The following is an 18,705-nucleotide window of genomic DNA, read 5'->3' as shown; positions in this document are numbered from 1 at the left end:
CAACCATTCTGTAGCAAAGACAGTGTCCCCCTGAACAGGTTATCCTGACATGGAGGGCACACCCCAGCTCAAGCTATGCCTCCACTCCAGCTGACCTGAAAGCTGGACATCTCTCCAGGTCACTAAGCTCACCCTCTGATGCCTGAGTAGACCAACACCACATGTCGAGGTGACTCACAATCTGTCACCTCCTGCAGGAAATGCCACACCCACCCTGAGGCTCTCTGTACCTTGACCTCCTGTAAAGACCCAGGTCCAGAAAGAAAAGTTACCTTGCAGACAGCAGCCTGGAGGACTGCATCAAAGCCCCCCTCCGGGGCATCTCGGTTCCTGGACACTCGCTGTTTCCGAACTTCCTCATTGAAGCTGTCCACTCTGTCTGTGAGAGGTAGCAGATGGCGGAACCCAAAGGATGGGACGCAGTTTGGAAACAACTTGTAACTATCAAGAAAGAAGAGAAGAGTCATTTTTCCAATATTGTCTCTACATCCTTTATTTATTTTTTTTGCTAGTCCTGGGGCTGAACTGGGACCTAGGCACTAAGGTGCTTTATTGTTGTTGTTGGAAAATTTTTGTAAATTGTTTTTCTGTGTTTTTTTTTCTTTCTTAAGGCTAGCATTCTACCACTTGAGTTACAGCTCCACTTCTGGCTTGTTGGTGGCTAACCAGAGATAAGAATCTCATGGATTTTTCCTGCGTGGGCTGGTTTTGAACCACAATCCTTAGATCTCAGCCTCCTGAATAACTAGGATTCCAGGCATGAGCCACTGATGCCCAGCTTGTCTCTATAGCCTTAGGCAAGTGTTTTGTGCATTTAATGAGTATCGTGGGAGGCACCAGAATTTACCCAGTATGTACCACCTGCCCTAGACAGATACAGCGAAGGACATAAACAACCCAATCACTTCCCTCCAGTCCTAACAGTGAGTCTATTTCACATATCATAGAAATGCATGGTGTGGTCATGGGTATGAAACAGACTCCTATAAATAGAGGAAGACCTGGAGACAGCCTCAAAAGGTTAAGTGAGGGACCAGGAGTTTGATAGAGTGCAAGGCTAGCATGCATGAAGACCTGGCTTCAATTCCTCAGTACCACATATACAGAAAAAGCTGGAAGTGATGTTGTAGCTCAAGTGGTGGAGTTTTAGCCTCGAGAAAGCCCAAGGACAGTGCGCAAGCCATGAGTTCAAGCCTGGGACTGTCAAAAATAAATAAACAAACAAACAAACAAACAAACATTAAGTGAGGACAACGGTCTGAGAAGGCTGGCCATGTCTAGAGCTTGCAAATGTGAGCAGACTTGCTCTAGGAACTGAGCCTCTATCTGTACTACCGCATGAGACAAGTGATCCCACAACCTGATCTACTCAGTGACCAACAAGACGTGACAGCACAGAAACCAGAATGAAAATATTCATTCTGCTTCACTAGTTTATACCTAGTAACTGTCGTTTTTAATGCATACACGGCTGGTACTGGGGTCTGAACTCAGGGTCTGAGTGCTGTCCATTGGACATTTTGCTCAAGGCTGGTACTCTACCACTTGAGTACCGCCCGCTTCCAGCTTTACCTGTTAACTGAAAATAAAAAAATCTCACAGACTTACCTGCCTGGGTTGACTCTGAAGTATTATCCTTAGATCTCAGCTTACTGAGATTGAGCCACCAGAAGCCAGTGAAACTACATGTGCATTCTTTTAAATGCCATAGCTATCATTTAGTAACTAAACATTAGTGAATAGGAAATGGTATCTGAAATTTGGAAAGAAGGAACTACTACATTCAATAGTAGATTACTTTCTGATCTTTTCCCCTAAAATATTGAGCAAGTTCCTCTTTTCAGTCTTCTGCAGATACTCCAGGAGGCTCTGTTTCTGGAGGAAGTTAGTTCCTAGCAATAGTTCTAGAAGCTTGCGCTGGCTAAATAGCTATAAAATAGGAAGAAAGGCTTTCTGGGGTTTTACCCCCACTCTGTTAGAGGCTTATTGTTTTTGTCTAGCTTTTCAAAGAGTCAACATTTAGTTTCATTGATGATCTCTATTGTTTTTCTATTTTTCCTCACTTATTTATAGATGGGTGCAGAAGGGACAGAAAAGGAAAGAAGAGTATGGCAGCCAGAGAAGAACAGCACATGAGAGCCTGTGGCAGGAGACTATGCAGGCCGGTGGGTCTGCAGGCAGAGGGCAAGGGTGGACAGGCAAAAGGGAGTAGGGCAGTAGCTTGGCCCAGGCAGGCAGCATCTTCAGCCCTGAAAAGGATGCGATTAGAAATAACAACCATCAGAAAAGCCTCAGGGAAGGAAAGCCTTCAAAATCTGCCTGTGCCTGGGAAAAGCAACAGGCTTAGCAACTGCTAGCGAGCCCGCTTTCACTGCTGCCCCAACTAGCCCAGCCAGGGCAGGTTTGGACAGGCTCCCTTCCTCTGGGAAAGGCCAATCTTTGCCAATCCCAGCACCCACTACAGTTACAATACCACACCAGAACCTTCACTACCTCTTCCCATGACAGCCATAGTTCTCTGCAGACAAGCAACAGAAGCTACACCTTACCTGCCTGCCTCTCCTCTGTCTCCCTTCTCCACACACTCACAAATATCCTATTCTCAGACCCATCGGATTCTTTCTGAATTGGCAACTCAGGCCACTCTGGCATTTCATGACCTCCTCAGTGGATCAGTCACAGTGGTAGAAATCACATTCCCGCTGAAAGAACCAAGGCTCCCAGCTGACCTAAGGACAGGTCCAGAGACAAGTAAACACACCCACATTTGTAAACACACACGTACACCTGGCCTATCTTCCACCAAACTCCCACACCCTCCTAGGCACTATGATTTAGAACTTCATGTGTGTTTGTCACAGCTGGTCAGATTGGTTATGGAAAGGGAGTGGAGAAAGAAACCAGTTAAATAAGAAAACCAGGGAGGCTGCAAGAAATGTGGCTACAGCTCAGTCTTTCCCCCATCTTCTCTTTCACTCCCAGAAGAGCAATATGGGCAGGTTTTCACTGTGGAGAGGGGCTGTTATGTGATCAGAATCTCTATAGTGTATTCACTACTTAGGAGGCTGAGGCTGGAAGGGCACCCTGCAGAGAAAAGTTCACAAAACTCCTCTCAACCCACAGCACTGGCAGGCATCTGTCACCCCAAGCTATGCGGGAGGCTGAGATGAGGAAGAGTAAAGTTCCAGATCAGCTCAGGTAAGTGTCCACAGTACGTGGGGCCACACCATGTACAGCAGGGATCTACCAGAAGCAGACGATAACCCCCAACCCAAAGAAGGCCCGGAGCTAGAACAGGACTCTCTGTATACAGTTGAGCTCAAAGACCTGCACTCACAAAACCAGAAGCAGAAATTCTCCAGCACGGCCTGGGAAAGAGCCAACAAAGCTTAGCACCACTCCAGGCTAGAGCAGTAAGAACCACACGTACTCCCGGGCTGGGCAATCAGAATTCACAACTTTTAATGGTGAAGGAATCCCCAACTGTGAAATTAAAAAAAAGGAGTCCCATAGTGAGCACGTAAAGTTCCCAGCAGTAGAAAACTGTACAGTTGTTCCGCAGGAAGCCAGAACACCAGGGTACTTGAGCTTCAGATGGGAAACAGCCTCTGACGAAGATGAGCTAATAAAAACATCATAAACCCCAGGAGAAACAAACCACCATGCAAGAATGTCAGCAAACCCAACACCCTGAAGGAAACAGAACGGAATGATCTAAAATGCTTACAAGGGTATTTAAAACATCTAGAAGAAACAGAAGCCAAAGGCCAGACAGAATGTTAGAAAAATAAAGCAAACAAAATGGAAACCAAAACAAAAGTCTAGAATTAAAAAGGAAAAAGAGAAAAGAGGAGAAGGAGGAGGAGGAAGAGTCTAAAAACAAACTAAATGCAAATTAGAAAAACAAAAAATATGGTCGCTGAAGTTTAGAAATACAATTTTTGCATATGAGTTACACTAAAACTGTAGAATGAAATGGCAAACTGGAAGACATTTCCTACTACGAAAAGATAGATGAAAAGACAGAGAAGTAAAAACTACAGGATAAAAACTTTAACATATGACATTTAAATGAGAAGCTTCCATAGACACCTAACAGATGCAATGGAAACAGATGAAAATGGAAAGAACAGAAGAAAATAACAAGAGAAACTCAGAATTTTCAAGATTAAAGATATATTCTTAAAAGTTCTGAACAATATAATTGATAGTAAATCAGCGTAGACATAAGGGAGTACATATTACAGAATAGGTCAAAAGCCTCTAGAGAGAAGCACAACAGTTAGACAAAGAGACAGATTTTATTAGTTTTTGTGCCAGTACCAGGGCTTGAACTCAGGACCTCACACTTTTACTTGGCTGGCAGTCTACCACTTAAGCCACCTTCTGACTTTTTGCTGGTTAGAGTAAGTCTCTAGGATTTGTCTACCCAAGCTAGGTTCTAACCCAGCAACAGCTGACTTTATATCAGCCACAAAGAAGCCAGAGACAAAAGAATCACCCTCTCACCTAAACAATTCCTTAATCTAATACTGAAGTTAATCTATGTCTTCTTTGTGTGTGGGGGGGGGGGGTATACTGGGGCTTGAACTCTAGGCCTTTTGGTGGTTAATTTAAAAAATGAGATTCTCACAAACTTTCCTGGCAAAGCTGAAAAACAGAATCCTCAGATCTCAGCTTCCTTTAGTAGCTAGGATTATAGCAAGTTTTCCTCTATTCCAATTTCCATGGCAGCCATTGTACTTCAGACTTGGCACTTCTGGTACAATCTACAATAGGATATTACAAACCCACCATTTCCATCCATGCAGAAACATCTGGAGCAGAGAAAGGAGGGACAGGTCTAAAGAAAGTCCCAGTGCATCGCTTTCCTCTAAGATGTCCTGTGGTGGTGATATCACTTTCCCTGGCTTCCCAGCCCCCATATACCCTGATGGCTGCCACTGCTGCTCCCACAATCCTGGGAGAGAAACACCTAACTCAAGAGCGCCTAGAGCTTGGGAAGGGCTCTCATTTATTCCTCCACATCAGTTGGAAGAAAGGGACAGTCAGACAGCTAAGAGAACAGTTATACAGGTGATATGTGCTCCTTCTACTTACTAACTGCTAGGTCTGCTTCTGTGACTACATGCTTGCTTAAATAGGGAGATATCAGCTCCGGTGTAATGGCCTTATGATCAAGGAAAATTGCAAAGATTCTGACGTGTAATTATGGTGCCCTAGGACACATGGTGACAATGTAAAAAATGAGCCAATATTCTGTTAATCTAACTGCTGAATTCCACTTCTGTAAATGATTTAACTTGTTTTTAACTTGCTTCATCACATGCATATGGTATGTGTGGCTTTTGTGCTTAAAAACCCTGAGCCACAGAGACGCAGTCAGAGGCTACAGTCTAGATCTTAAGACTCAGCCCCCTATGTGGAAGAAATTAACTTTTTCTTTTCCGTCTCCATGAGTGGTGGTCTTGCTGCTTATCTGTATACTACAGATACTGTTTTCCCCAAGAAAGCAGTGGGGACTCTCAGAAAACACAGGATACCACATGGCCTGGACACCCAGCCTGCGAGGGCAAAGAAATCTCGGCCTGCTCACAGAGCTACACAGTGACTCCCTTTGTGTCTTCTCAGCTTAGAGAAATTTACATAACTTAGACCTGATGCTTCCTTCAAAACTCCTATTCTTCACTCGATTTCCTGTGCTACAAGCAGCTTTTCAGGATGCCTCGTATTCACTGTCAAGAATCTCACTGTCTGCAACTGGCTCTGCCTTGGAGAGCTTAGAGAGCCAGCTCTGAATAAGCTCTGAATGGCCTCGGGTATTCACACGCTGGGCAGTGCCTACAGCCAGTCCTTGATCCTCTGCCAGCTTCCAACCAGCATCTCAGCTAGTGGAGACACACCCCATCTGTCCGGAGATACAGCCAAATAAACTGAAGAGCAAGGAAGAAATACAGTCTAGCACAGACCAAATGATAAATGTTTTGGTTAGGAGGCCAAAGTTCTTGATAAGTAATAAGAGTCCAACTAGAGGATGGGAATGTGGCGTGTGGCTCCAATAGTACAGTGTCTGCTCAGCAAGTGGCAAAGTCTTGAGTCCAATCTTTGGCCCCGTCAAAAAAAAAAAAAAAAGTCGACATCTGGCCTGGACTTGGCTGACTCCACTGGTAAGGCCATGGAGACAGGATCAAGTGATAAGAATGTCAATGAGACCTGTGGGCAGGAAGAAGCCACACTCCATAGTAAATAGTGACACCTAGCTCCTCTTAGAGACAGGCCATTTGTATTTAAAACCTTTCCCTATCTTACTATGATTCCATCACTACGTTGGTTTCCCACCCCTGGCCAAGACCTAGGAGAGTAGACAACAGTCCAGGAAGAATTCTGAAGAACACAGGCCACCAAAACACTTCCACTTTGCTGATCACCCAGCCCCATGCAGTCCAAAGGGGAGCTAAGAGCTACTAAGGCTGCCAAAGACGAGCGGTGGGGAGAGGCGGGCTCACAGGCCTCAAACAGCTCCCTTACTCTTGAGACTAAGTTTTCCTCCTGCTCCATTTCAACACCCTGAAATACCAAACAGAAAGACAGCGGACCACTTACCCAATGCATGGATTAGTCTGGTACCTCGGTGCTGTGTAGGAGAAAGGAGAGATGTCCTTGTCAACGAAGGACCCAAAACCCAACCGGAAGTTGCTAGTGAGCTTCCTCATCTCGTCGGCGAGCTTGGTGCCCAGGTTACGGATGCTGTCCAAGTCATCCTTCATGGAGAGGGAGAGGTCCATCAGGTAGTACAGGTCCACGGGGTAGTCCTCCACCTGGCGCACTTGGAGATGGATGGTGGTCTGGTCACCTGTGCCAACAACAGAATGCCAGGCATGTCACAGGGCTTGCGGGGGGGGGGGGGGCAGGAAGGGTGCATTTCTACCCTTTCAAAACGGATCTACCCACCTCTTTGTTTTAGTGATGGTGTGCCTTCAAGAAGAAACTACTTTCTTAGAGAGTGCCAGAAGGGAATATGGCACTGAGGCTGAAGCCCTAGCTTCTCTAGCCCCAGATGGAAAGAAACAGAAAAAAGCAGGGACAGAATTAATAAAGAAGCTATGAGCAAAAGTTAAGAGCCGAATTGAGAGCGGGGAGATGAACATGACAAGGGAGGCAAGTGACGAAGACAGTCACTTAAAACATCCCAAAGGACAGTCTCTATTTCTTTCCCTAACCATTTGATTTACTACTCTGTTCTTAAATATATCTGGGGACAACCCAGACACAACTCATCATCAGAAACTACGGGTATAAAACTAAGTTTCAAATTTCAGCTTCATTTTTTTTAACGTCATAGCTGAGCCTCAGTAGCTTATGCTTATAAACCTGGCTGTTTAGGAAGCTGAGATCAGAAGGACTTTTGTTTGAGGCCAGTTTGAAATGGTAAGATCTTTTTTTTGGGAGGGGGGGGTTGTGGGACTTGAACTCAGGGCCTGGGTGCTGTCCCTGAGTTTTTCAGCTCAAGGCTACTACCCTACACTTGAGCCACAGCACCACTTCCAATTTTCTGGTTAATTGGAGGTAAGAGTCTCACAGACTTTAGTGCCAGGCTGGCTTTGTACCACAGTCCTCAGATCTCAGCCTACTGAGTAGCTAGGATTACAGGTGTGAGCCACTGGCCTGGTAGGACTCTTATAATGGAATAATCATGTTAGCGACAATGGAAAACCTAAAATAGGAAAATCATGATTCAGACACAGGCCTGGAAAAAACAGTACAAAAAGTATCTGGAAAGCTTCTGCTTAGTAAGCATGTGTCCTTGAGTTCAAACCCCAGTACTGTCAATAAAAGAAATGAAAAGAAAAATGGGAGGGGAAAAAGTTGAAAGAGAAAAGTCAAACACTGCTATATCTGTCTATCAGCTGCAAGGAAAATAGTTTTTGGCTCTAGACAGCCAAAAGATGAAGGAGGATCGATTCAGAGAAATGAAGCAAGGAAAGAAATCAGGACCTAGCTGTGTGGCCTCTGCTACCTCGCCTCCAAGACTTGCAAAGAAGGCCAAATCAAAGGCAATAACTTGGGGAATACAAGCCAAGATAATGCTCCCTCAATCCTTTCAGAATTTCTAAAGACAAATTGCTTAGTTTCCATTAATACCAGATAACTGAATCTGCCTTGGGCTTACTGGGTATATGAGAAAATATCCTACTTATCCCAGAACTGTCCATACACATTGAAATCAAGGTAGATCCTGTGTGTTCAAATGTCCAGAAGCCATGGACAATGAGAGCAGCCAATCTTACACTTTGCTTGGGATCCCAAACACTACAGCTGGCTGTGCCTGTAGGACACAGGAGTCATTCTCCTGAGCTCCAGCTCTACCCTCCACCCCATCCCTTTCCCCTAAAAGCAAGGGCTGTTTCATGAACCAGACCAAGAGGAGCCCAACGATGAAGTTCCAGCTTTCTCCCTTAACTAGGTGTACAACCTGTGCCTCGGTTTCCAGATGCAGATGACACAGGATTATGGTAATTACTATGAACAGCCAGAGGAAGCCTGCTTCCTCTGATTTGCTTTAGCCTGTACCATTCTAGGGACCTCTCAAGACTGATGCCCTTTGAGTTCCTTGTTGGTATGAGTCTATTTTTAAAAAAACCATCTGAGTCTGACTCAGACAAAGAATGTTCAAGATTTCTTTCAGAATAAGTTTCTGGACTGCTGCAGAGTCTCTGGCTCCTGTCAGACAGACGGGGCAGGTCCCTCCACAGAGCCTGTTTCTTGGATGTCTGCAGCAGGGGGGAGGGGAGTTGACTGGAGGAGAACCCCCTTGGTCTCTCCATAGACAGACTGGCTCTCTGTTCAATTCCATAGCTTCTTTGCAGGGTTTCTTTCGCTGCTGCTCTTGGGGCTTGAACTCAGTGCCTGGGCTGTCCCTGAGCTTTGAGCTCAAGGCTAGCACTCTACCACTTGTGCCACAGTTCCACTTTTGGCTTTTTGGTAGTTTGATGGAGATAAGAGCCCAGGCTGGCTTTGAACCACATCCTCAGATCTCAGCCTCCTGAGTAGCTAGGGTTACAGGCATGAGACACCAATGTCCAGTATAAGGAATCTCTTGACATTAAATTCTAAGAGAAACTGATACACACACACACACACACACACACACACACACACACACACACACACCCCTTACCACCGGAAGGCTCCAAGTTTTCCAGAAAGAAAAAGTCTAAGAAAGTCGATAATATTCATGCTTGGAATGAGGCTTTATTATCACAGTTAGTGACATGTTTGATTTGAAATTCCACAAACTCCTAGCTCGGCTCTGGCACTAACAGGACAGGTCAGCCGGACTTTCCTCCCCATTTCCCATTGTGGACCCTGGGCAGCGGCAAATCTGCCCCCCAGCGAGGCAGCCCAGCTCAGGTGTGGAGCTCGCCCTGCCAGGTCAAGGTCTGGGCACACTTCCCACCTGTGGTGCGCTTTGTCTGGACACACTCCTCCCTTCCTCCTCCTCCATAGCCACACGGCACTCTCCAAAGTGTCTGTGGCATCTGCAAAGTCTCACACACTTGAGACTTTCACCTGGTGCCCTGCCACATACCCAGTAGGGTACAAAGGCCTTCTCACCATCCCCACATATGGCTGGTCAGTGCCTGTCGTGCACAGGTGACACTATCCTACATGCCCAGATCTGTCCACAGCCACCTCCTTCTGCACACGTCCCAGCGGGTTTACATAGTTCTTCTCTCCACAGCTGGTCCTCAGAATCCACACATCAGCTCAGGATCCAGGAGCGGAATAAAACAAACTTCACAGACAAGCTTCTCCACAGAGAACCCCTGGCCCTTCCTGATTCCAAAGCTCTGGTTCTCCTGCTACCCACCAGTAGCAACTAGCAATCCAGAGCAGAGAGAACCTTCCCTTAGGGACCAGTGTCAAAAGACAAGCATTGCTAGAGAGTGGGCTGAGAACTCCCAGGAGAACTTTCAAGATTGCCTGAAGTGTGCATATACACAGTTTGACCTCAGAACCTCCCATTTTGCCTTAGCTCCCCCATCCCCATAAGCTCAAGGCTTTGATACTCTCTAACTTGAGCCACACCTCTATATTTTGCTGGTTTATTGGAGATAAAGAGTATCTCAGCAGGGCTAGGTGGCTCATACCTGGAATCCTAGCTACGCAGGAGGATGAAATCTGAGGATGAAGGTTCAAACAGCCAGCCCAGGCACAAAAGGACCCCAGACTTATGTCCAATTAACCTCTAGAAAATGGGAACTGGGGCTTGGTTCAAGGGTGGAGCAGTAGCCTTGAGCTGAAGAGCTCAGGGACAGCGTGCCCAGGCCAAGATCAAGCCCCATGACCCACCAAACAACAACAACAACAACAACAACAAAAAGTGGCTGGGCATCAATTGCTCAAGCCTGTACCATTCAGGGGTTGAGAACTGAGTAAAGTCAGTGAGACTCTTATCTCCAATAAACCACCATAAAACTGGAAGTGGTGCTGTGGCTCAAAGTGGTAGAGCACTAGCCTTGAGCATACAGAGAAAGAGGCTAAAGAACAGAGCCAGTCCCCAAGTTCAAGGGCCCCCAGCACAAAAAGAAGCAGCTAACAGATCTTTTTTTTTTTTTTAATTTTTTTAAAGTTCAGGGACTGAAGCCGATAATAACTTGAAAAAAATCTTCCTAATTAACCCAGTGTTTTAAAGCCATCTCTAGTTTTGGACTATCTCCAAAAGGTTTGCTTTGAAGTTTATGTCCTTTCTTAAGGATCTTATGACTTTTCTTAGTTTTTTTTTTTTTAATTCTTATCCTGAATAAAATGAAAAACATGATCCTATGTTTACACAAAAGCCTGCTTAAAGTTTGGCAGTTCTTCAAAAAGTTAAACATAGAATTACCATAGGACCAAGCAATTCTACTCCTAGCTATATACCCAAGATTATTGAAAACATATGTCCCCATAAAAACTTGTATGTTTATGAAAATGACATAACAAAATCCATTATCTTATATAATTAATGTACAGTAAAAATTAAAAAAACTTATACAAAAGTACTCCTAACTGCCCAAGAGTAGAAACAGTCCTTCAAACTAAAACATGTCCTAACTACCTACCTACATACAATGGAATATTATATGGCCATAAAAATGAGACGAAGTACATTCTACATCAATGAAAAAATCGTCACGTTATATGACCCGCAGAAAATGTTTAGCAGAGGCAAAATCATAAATAGAGAGTGGAGCTATGGTTGCCAGCGGCTGACTGGGGAGGAGGACTAGAAGGATCGGAAGGACGGGGAGGACAGGGAAGGAGCTAGATCCTTATGGCTCACACCTGTGATTCTAGCTACACAGGAGGCTGAGATACGAGGATTAAGGTGCAAAGCCGGCTGGAGAAGACAAAACTGTGAGGCTCTTATCTCCAAGTAACCAGCAAAAAGCTAGAAGTAGAACTGTGGCTCAAGTGGTAGAGTGCCAGCCTTGAGCAAAATAATCAAGAGAATGCAAGGCCCAGTGTTCAAGTCCCAAAACACAGACACACACACACACACACACACACTCTCTCTCTCTCTCTCTCTCTCTCTCTCTCTCTCTCTCTCTCTCTCTCTCTCTCTCTCAAAAAACAAAAGGAAAGAAAGAAGGCGCATGGTATCCTTAGTATGTGGCTATTAGATCCAAACAGTACAAGAGCGAGGATTCAATATTTGCATGCCCAATGCTATGGACATGGTATTGGAAATATAAACACAACTACATAGACATAAAAACTTATGACTCTATAAAAATAATGTTTTAATACATAGATTAATATGTATATATGAAATACAAACCCTCAGCCTAATTTTAATTATGTTCTAAAATCTAAGTGCCAGTGATTGTATATAGATTCCCTTCTTGAACACGACATTTGAAATATGATGTAAAAATCAATGTTAATAAATTCTATAATTAAAAAAAGGACTGCCTTTTCCCTCCTTTTGTCTTTCCCTGCCCGTCCCTCTCTCTTCCATCCTTTCCTCCCTCCTTCCCTGTTCTCTCCTTTCATATTTCAGACTTATCCTGGGATGGAAATTTAGCCTTCTGGATGCATCTCTCATGTTCTGCTGAGGCTTGTCCCTGATTAGGCTTGTGTAAGGCTGGCAAGTGCTCTATTTCACTCCACAAACACCAATTATGAAGCATGGGGGGAGGGGCAGGGGAGAGGACATAAAAGCATTTCTCAAAGTCTATTATGAGAAAAGCAATTCCTTCACACCGCTCCCCAGAATCGGGGAATTTCCCTGAGGTAAAGGCTCACAGTTGGTAAACTGAAATTCTTGCTAACTGCAACATACCACTTTCCCCTTCACCTCAGCCTTTCTCTACTAACAAACATGTACCTGCACTCCAACTTGTAACTACTAAAATTATTTTTTTTTCAATTTGAAGAAACACTATTGCTTTTGAGTACTTCTTTTTTTTAATTTTTTATTATTTTGGTTTCTCTCTTTTTTTCTTTTTTTTTTTTTTTTGCCATTCCTGGGGCTTGAACTCAGGGCCTGAGCACTGTCCTTGGGCTTCTCAAGGATAGAGCACTAACACTTGAACCACAGCACCACTTCTGGCTTTTTCTATGCATGCGGTACTGAGCAATCAGACCTGGGTCTTTATGCATTCTAGGCATGCACTCTACCAATAGGCAAAACTCCTGGGCCATATTTACTTTCTTTTTGTTGTTGTTGTTGGTCATGGGGCTTGAACTCTCTGGGCTTGGGTCCTGTCCCTGAGCGATTCAGCTCAAGGTTAATGCTCTGTCACTGTGCCACAGAGCCACTTCCAGTTTTGAGTATTTCTATATTTTAAAACATATTCATAAACTGGACGCCAGTGGCTCACTGATGTAATTACCTAGCTTACTCAGGAGGCTGAGATCTGAGAATGAAGTTTGAAGCCAACAGGGCAGAGAAGGCCTCTGATCTCCAAGTGGTAGAATGCTAGCCTTGAGCACAAAGAGGCTCAGGGACAGCACCCAGGTCCTGAATTCAAGCCCTACAACTTGGGGGGTCGCGGAGACCTAAACAACAACAACAAAAAATTCCACTGTCTAAAAAGAAATGTGCTCTTTATCTGACTTATGTAACTATATCCCCTCTTCTGTACATCATCTCTATAATAACAATAAAACATTTTTTTAAATTCACAATAGTTCTAGAACTTTTAAGAATTCCCATTTCATAGGTCTAGGCCAAAATTGTGTTAAGTTATACACATTTTCTCTCATATGTGGAAGCTAGAGCTAAAATGCAAGCATGCATGGTAACACATTCAGGGCTTATGCCTGTACATATGAACTGACTAAAGGATGGGATACTTCGGGGAGAAGTCCAAAGGTGTAACTCCTCTGAACTGGTTAACAAAACTGAAACTAGGAAGTGGAGACATGTTTTGGAAGAAGAAGGCTATGGGAATGGGGAGACACAGGAACGGAGAAAGGATGAGCAAATGCTGTCATGACCTCAGTGTACATTATATAAAAGCTGAACTATGTAGCCTTGAGGGTAGGGACGGAAGGGGAAACTGACGGAAAGGGTGACACTCACCAAGAAGCATTGCGGTTACAATCTGACTCATGGAACTGTAAGTATAACTAGTTAAGTAAAAGATTATTATAGTAAAAAAAATAATCATTTCCATTTTATTGGCTCTCCTGGGGTCCACAGGCCCAAAGGGGTGGTGATTCAAAAGGGTGTGCCTTGAGCACAGGGTGGGTTGAAGCAGCAGCTCCAGCACCAGGCCTCCAGCACCGGGTCTCCAGGCCACACTCATACTGGACTGACCTGCACACAGCACCACACCATGGAAAGCACAGGATCGTGTTTCCATTTTATTTCCAAGATTGGAAACTATGCTTACATAGCAGGAGGTAGGGCTGCCATCCGATATTTTGCAGGGCTCTTCTACTTAGCAAAGCCTAATTACATCCTTCTTCTGTCTCTTAGTCTCATGACAATACAAACAGACAAGACCAGACACTTCTAAAAAAATTGTATTTCTCAGAGTTCACTCTTAAAATTAACATATAAGCTGGGCACTGGAGGCTCATGCTCATAATCCCAGCAACTCAGGAGGTAAGTCTGTTAGACTCTTAGTTCCAATTAACCACCAAAAAGCCAAAAGGAGATCCATGGCTCAAGTGGTAGAATAACTGCCTAGAACAAAAATATAAAATAAAATGCTTAAAGGACAGTGCCTAGGCCCTAAGTTCAAGCAGCAAATAGGAAGAAGGAAGGAAGGGAGGGAGGGAAGGGGGAGGAGAACTATGGATTAATAATAGTTACAACAACAAGGAGCAAACAGAGTGCCAGCCACATTCAGTGAGGTCCATCCCACACCAACACTTGACCAGAATGCCACACAAGCCTCTATGTGTGCCTGTGAAGAATGCGGGCTGCAAAACCTTTGTATTCAAGAGTTGAAATAACTTACCCAGAGCCCCCAAGCTAAGCAGGGATCCAGAGAAGAACCCAGGCCTGCTAGAAATCATTAATGCCATTAGCTCCCTAGACACTAGGATAGATGAAAGCGCAAAAATAAAAAAGATCAATGAAATTTACAGGGAAAAAAATCTGCCTTGTCCCCAAAGTGCTACCTTCCAGTTGATCCATACCCACAGACGCCCTTGGCAGTGGAGTGTGATGTGCAGAACAGAATTCAGCGGCAGAGTCATGAATGAGGACCTGCCAGGGGCTGAGGGTCCCAGAGCAGTAGGATCAAACACATATGCTCCCAAAACACACAATGGGATTCGCTCCCTGGGTACCACAGACATTTACCAAATAGTGGGGGTGCAAAAGTGAGTCATTTCCTGGTATTACCACCACCTACTCTAAGGGAATGAGGACTATTGCCCAATGGTTAGAGCTCTGCAAGATGATGGGCAAGTCCTGGAGGCAGGTAATGGAGATGACACAGAGCACAGTAAACTGAACACTTGAGCTAGTTAGAATAGTATGTTTTATGTTCTAGATCTTTTATAGGGGTTTCGGTTATTGTTTGTTTTGGCTTGATTTTTAGCAGAGCTAAGGACTAAACCCAGAGTCTCTTATCCGCTAGAAAATTATCCTACACCACATAAAAAAAAATGACAACAAAAGCTCACACCTGTAATCCATGCTATTTGGGAGGCTGAGTTCTGAAGGTTTGATTGTGGCTTGCAGTCAGCTCAGGTAGAAAAGTTTGCACCCCTTCCAACCGACTGCTAGGCAGAGTTGCATGGGCCTGTCTTCCCAAGATACATGAGCCTGGCAGGATCACAATGCCAAGCCAACCCAGGCAGAAAAGACTATGGGGCTATTTCCACCAAAGTAAGCTGGATACTGTGGTGTGTGCCTGACGTCCCAGCAACGATGCGAAGCCTAAAAGCAAGTGCCATAGGCATGCTCAGGTGTCACCTGGGTGGCAAGCAAGACCCAGGTATGGCTCAAGTGGCACAGCACTAGCTTAGCAAGCCATGATGCCCTGGATTTACACTCCAGAACTGCTAGAAAATATAGACAGCAAAGCTATTCGCTTCATCCTCTGCTTCCTGGGACCCGAGCCTTGCCTCCCACAGCATCTCCTGGCTCTACCCCCTGCCTGGCCTGGGTCATTTCCACATTAACAGGGTCCACTCCCGGAGGACGTCTCTGAACACACAGCACCAGCCCACCGTGAAGGACTCGGGAGACTCACCAGGCCGGAGGTTCACGGCGACTTCCTGCGGCGTCATCTGAATGACGTCGGAGCCCACGGTGCTGGAGCCCTGGTTGCTAAGCGGCAGGCTCCGCAGGATGTGGGTGCTGCTGGTTGGGTTCTCGATCTCACTGTCACAGCCATTTCGGATGAGGTTTGCCCTCAAGTCACACCGCGAGGTGACTGACCGTGGGCTGCCAAAGTACTAGATGGAGAAAGAGAGGCAGCCAGTGGTCAGAAGAGGCCCCAAACACCGGGCCAGAAGCCTTCTGCTCTCCAACCCAGCTCATTTCCTGAAGAGGAGGCAGTGAGCATCCCCACTACCTGAGGTGCTGGATGTGAGAGCACTGTGGAAACTGTAAATGACAGAGGAAAATTACCTGGTGTCATTGTTATTTTGATGGTCAAATGTTATTGTCTACCTGTGTCGGCAAGAAAAAGTAGCAGAGTGCCAATGGGTAATGCCTGCAATCCTAGCTCATCAGGAAGCGGAGATCAGCTGGGGAACGTGGGGGAGGAAAATGGGAGAGCAAAATACCAAAGGTGGAGGTATGATTCAAGTGGTAGAACACCAGCAAAAAAGCTAAGGAAGAACAAGAAGTCCAAAGTTCAAGCCCTAGTACGAGCACAAAAGGAGGGAGGGATAGAGAGAGGAAGGAAGGAAGGAAGGGAGGGAGGGAGGGAGGGAGGGAGAGAGGGAGGGAGGGAGGGAGGGCAAGCAATCTGGCTGGGTTATGGCACAGTGGTACAATGTTTGGCCTGTGTGCAAGCTTCTGAGTTCCCTCCCCAGTACTAAGACAGACACTGAAGAGGTCTATAAGTGTGGATCCTTTTTAGGGAAAGGGGTTTTTTATTGTAAAGCTAGCCCGGATTCCTTTCTAAACACCCTGTCCCGGGCAAATGTGGAAAGTAAGTTCCCCCTGGCAGCCAGCTGGATGCTGGAGGGGGCGGGAAGAAGGAGGGTGCTGGTGCCTTGCTCTCCCTTTCTCTTGCCCCTCCACAATATTGCCAGAAAGCCTCTCATGAGTGGGGTCCTGGACTGCCAGACTGCCAGCCTGCTGGCAGAAGCACAAGCCCCAGCGGGACACACCCTTTCTCCAGGCCCTGCCACCCCACAACAGCTCAGCACTCTTCAGAATCAAGATCAACATTCAGAATTCAAGACTAACATTTCGTGAAGATTTTGCAGTACTTTTACATAAGTAAAACCAGATACCCTGTCCGAGGCCTTCGTGATGATTTTTTGTTTTCTCAGCTTAGTAAATACTGAGTAGGTTTTTGGAGGGCGCACTGCACCCCTGGGTATCTTGGTAAATACTGAGTGGGTTTTTGGAGGGCGCACTGCACCCCTGGGTATCTTGGTAAACACTGAGTGGGTTTTTGGAGGGTGCACTGCACCCCTGGGTATCTTGCCTACCAACAGGGCTGGGGACTGTACTGTAAATGTGAGTGATTCCAGAAACACTTGCTGTAGAATGATGTAATTATTCTGGTGATCCCAGATTTCAATCCTAGGGTTTTCAAACTGGGTCTGGGCAGTCAAGACTTGACTCTGAAGAGTTTTAACAAAGCAATGAGTGCAACACAGGGGTAGGGGAAAGCATTTCTACCCAAAGACTGGTCTACTGTCCTGAGTGTCTGTGTCTGAGACAGAGTCTAAATGGAAATGGCCTCTGAACCTAAGTCACAAACCCCAAGCTTCCAAAAAAAAAAAAAAAAAAGCATTTCTCAACATCTTGGTGTTCAGCTGTCAGCCTAAAGAGCTAGCTGGGCTTAGAATAGTTCTCATTGCCAAAGGGAACTGTCTGCATCAGTCCAGAGCAGTCCTACCATCAGGCTGGCCAAGAAAGCACCTACTCTCTTTCCAGCTGATGTGAATATAAACCTCCCATTGGTCTGGAGCAGCTAGGACTGGCTGGCTCTCACAGGGAGCAGGTGACAATTCCTCTTCCACAGCCTCAGCAATCTGCTTGCATTGATCAAGATCATGCTAAAAGGATATGCTCCACAGGAACATTTTATTTTTATTTTTCGGTAGTGGTCCTGGGACTTGAACACAGATCCTGAGCACTGTCCCTGAGCTAATTTTGCTCATGGCTAGTGTTCTACCATGTAACTCACAGCTCCACTTCTGTTTTTGGTAGTTAATTGGGGATATGAGTTGCACAGACTTTCCCGCCCAGTGTGGCTTTGAACTGTGATTCTCGGGTCTCAACCTCCTGAGTAGCTAGGGTTACAGATATGAGCCACCAGCTCAATAGGATTCTTGATGGACACTATAGCCCGTGACGAAGGTCTCATGCAGGGCACCTGCTGACCAAGGAAAATGTACCTGCTGGGACTATAGGAGGTTAAAGTCTAGTCCACCCAGTTCTTTTTTTTTTTTTTTTTTTTTTTTGCCAGTCCTTGGCTTGAGCTCAGCGCTCGAGCACCATCCTTGGACTTTCTCAAGGCTAGAGCTCTACCATTTGAGCCTCAGCATCACTTCCGGCTTTTTCTATGTAAGTGGTACAGAGGAATCGAACCAGGATCTTCATGCATGCTACACAAGCACTCTACCACTAGGCCAAACTCCCAGCCCCAGTCTACCCAGTTCTATGCAGGGAGAGGCACACCTGTGCCAGTGACAAGTTTAGTAGTGTAGCTGCCCCCCCCTCCGCAATTCCCCCCGCTCTCTCTCTCTCACACACACCCTTACACATACACACACATGCATGCGCACACGCACGCACGTGCACACACGCACACACAAACACACGCACACACACACACACATCACTGCACTTTCTAGCTTCTCAGAGGCTTCCTCATTCTCTAGCGTGCAGGCAGCACCCCTGTCAAGGCATCTGGCCATGCCACAGCAGCACCATGGAAGCCTGCACATCCCTGGCTGCCAGGGAGAGAAGCACCACCGATCACTTGCAGGGTGACAGGAAGTGCCAACCATGTCAGCAATGGGACAGAACAGGGGAGTTCCCTTCTTAGAAGCTTCTACTTTGCA

General features: G+C 45.7%; 1 protein-coding gene across 1 annotated transcript in view; it reads right to left on the bottom strand.

Moving 5' to 3' along the window:
• Nucleotides 1–18,705, bottom strand: part of Itgb5 (integrin subunit beta 5) — a 109,098-nt gene that overhangs the window by 70,627 nt on the left and 19,766 nt on the right. The window contains exons 3-5 of the mRNA XM_090344962.1: nt 15,705–15,909; nt 6,604–6,853; nt 273–441 (exon numbers count right to left, since the gene is read on the bottom strand). Of these exons, the coding sequence (XP_090201088.1) occupies nt 273–441; nt 6,604–6,853; nt 15,705–15,909 (624 nt within the window). The remainder of the gene's footprint in view (nt 1–272; nt 442–6,603; nt 6,854–15,704; nt 15,910–18,705) is intronic.

This window comes from Megascapheus bottae, chromosome 1 (assembly GCF_031878675.1).
Source record: "Megascapheus bottae isolate mThoBot1 chromosome 1, mThoBot2.hap1, whole genome shotgun sequence".
NCBI classification, from domain to species: Eukaryota; Metazoa; Chordata; class Mammalia; order Rodentia; family Geomyidae; genus Megascapheus; species Megascapheus bottae.
Note: the sequence above shows the minus strand (reverse complement) of the source record. Positions and strands in the feature narration are given on the sequence as shown.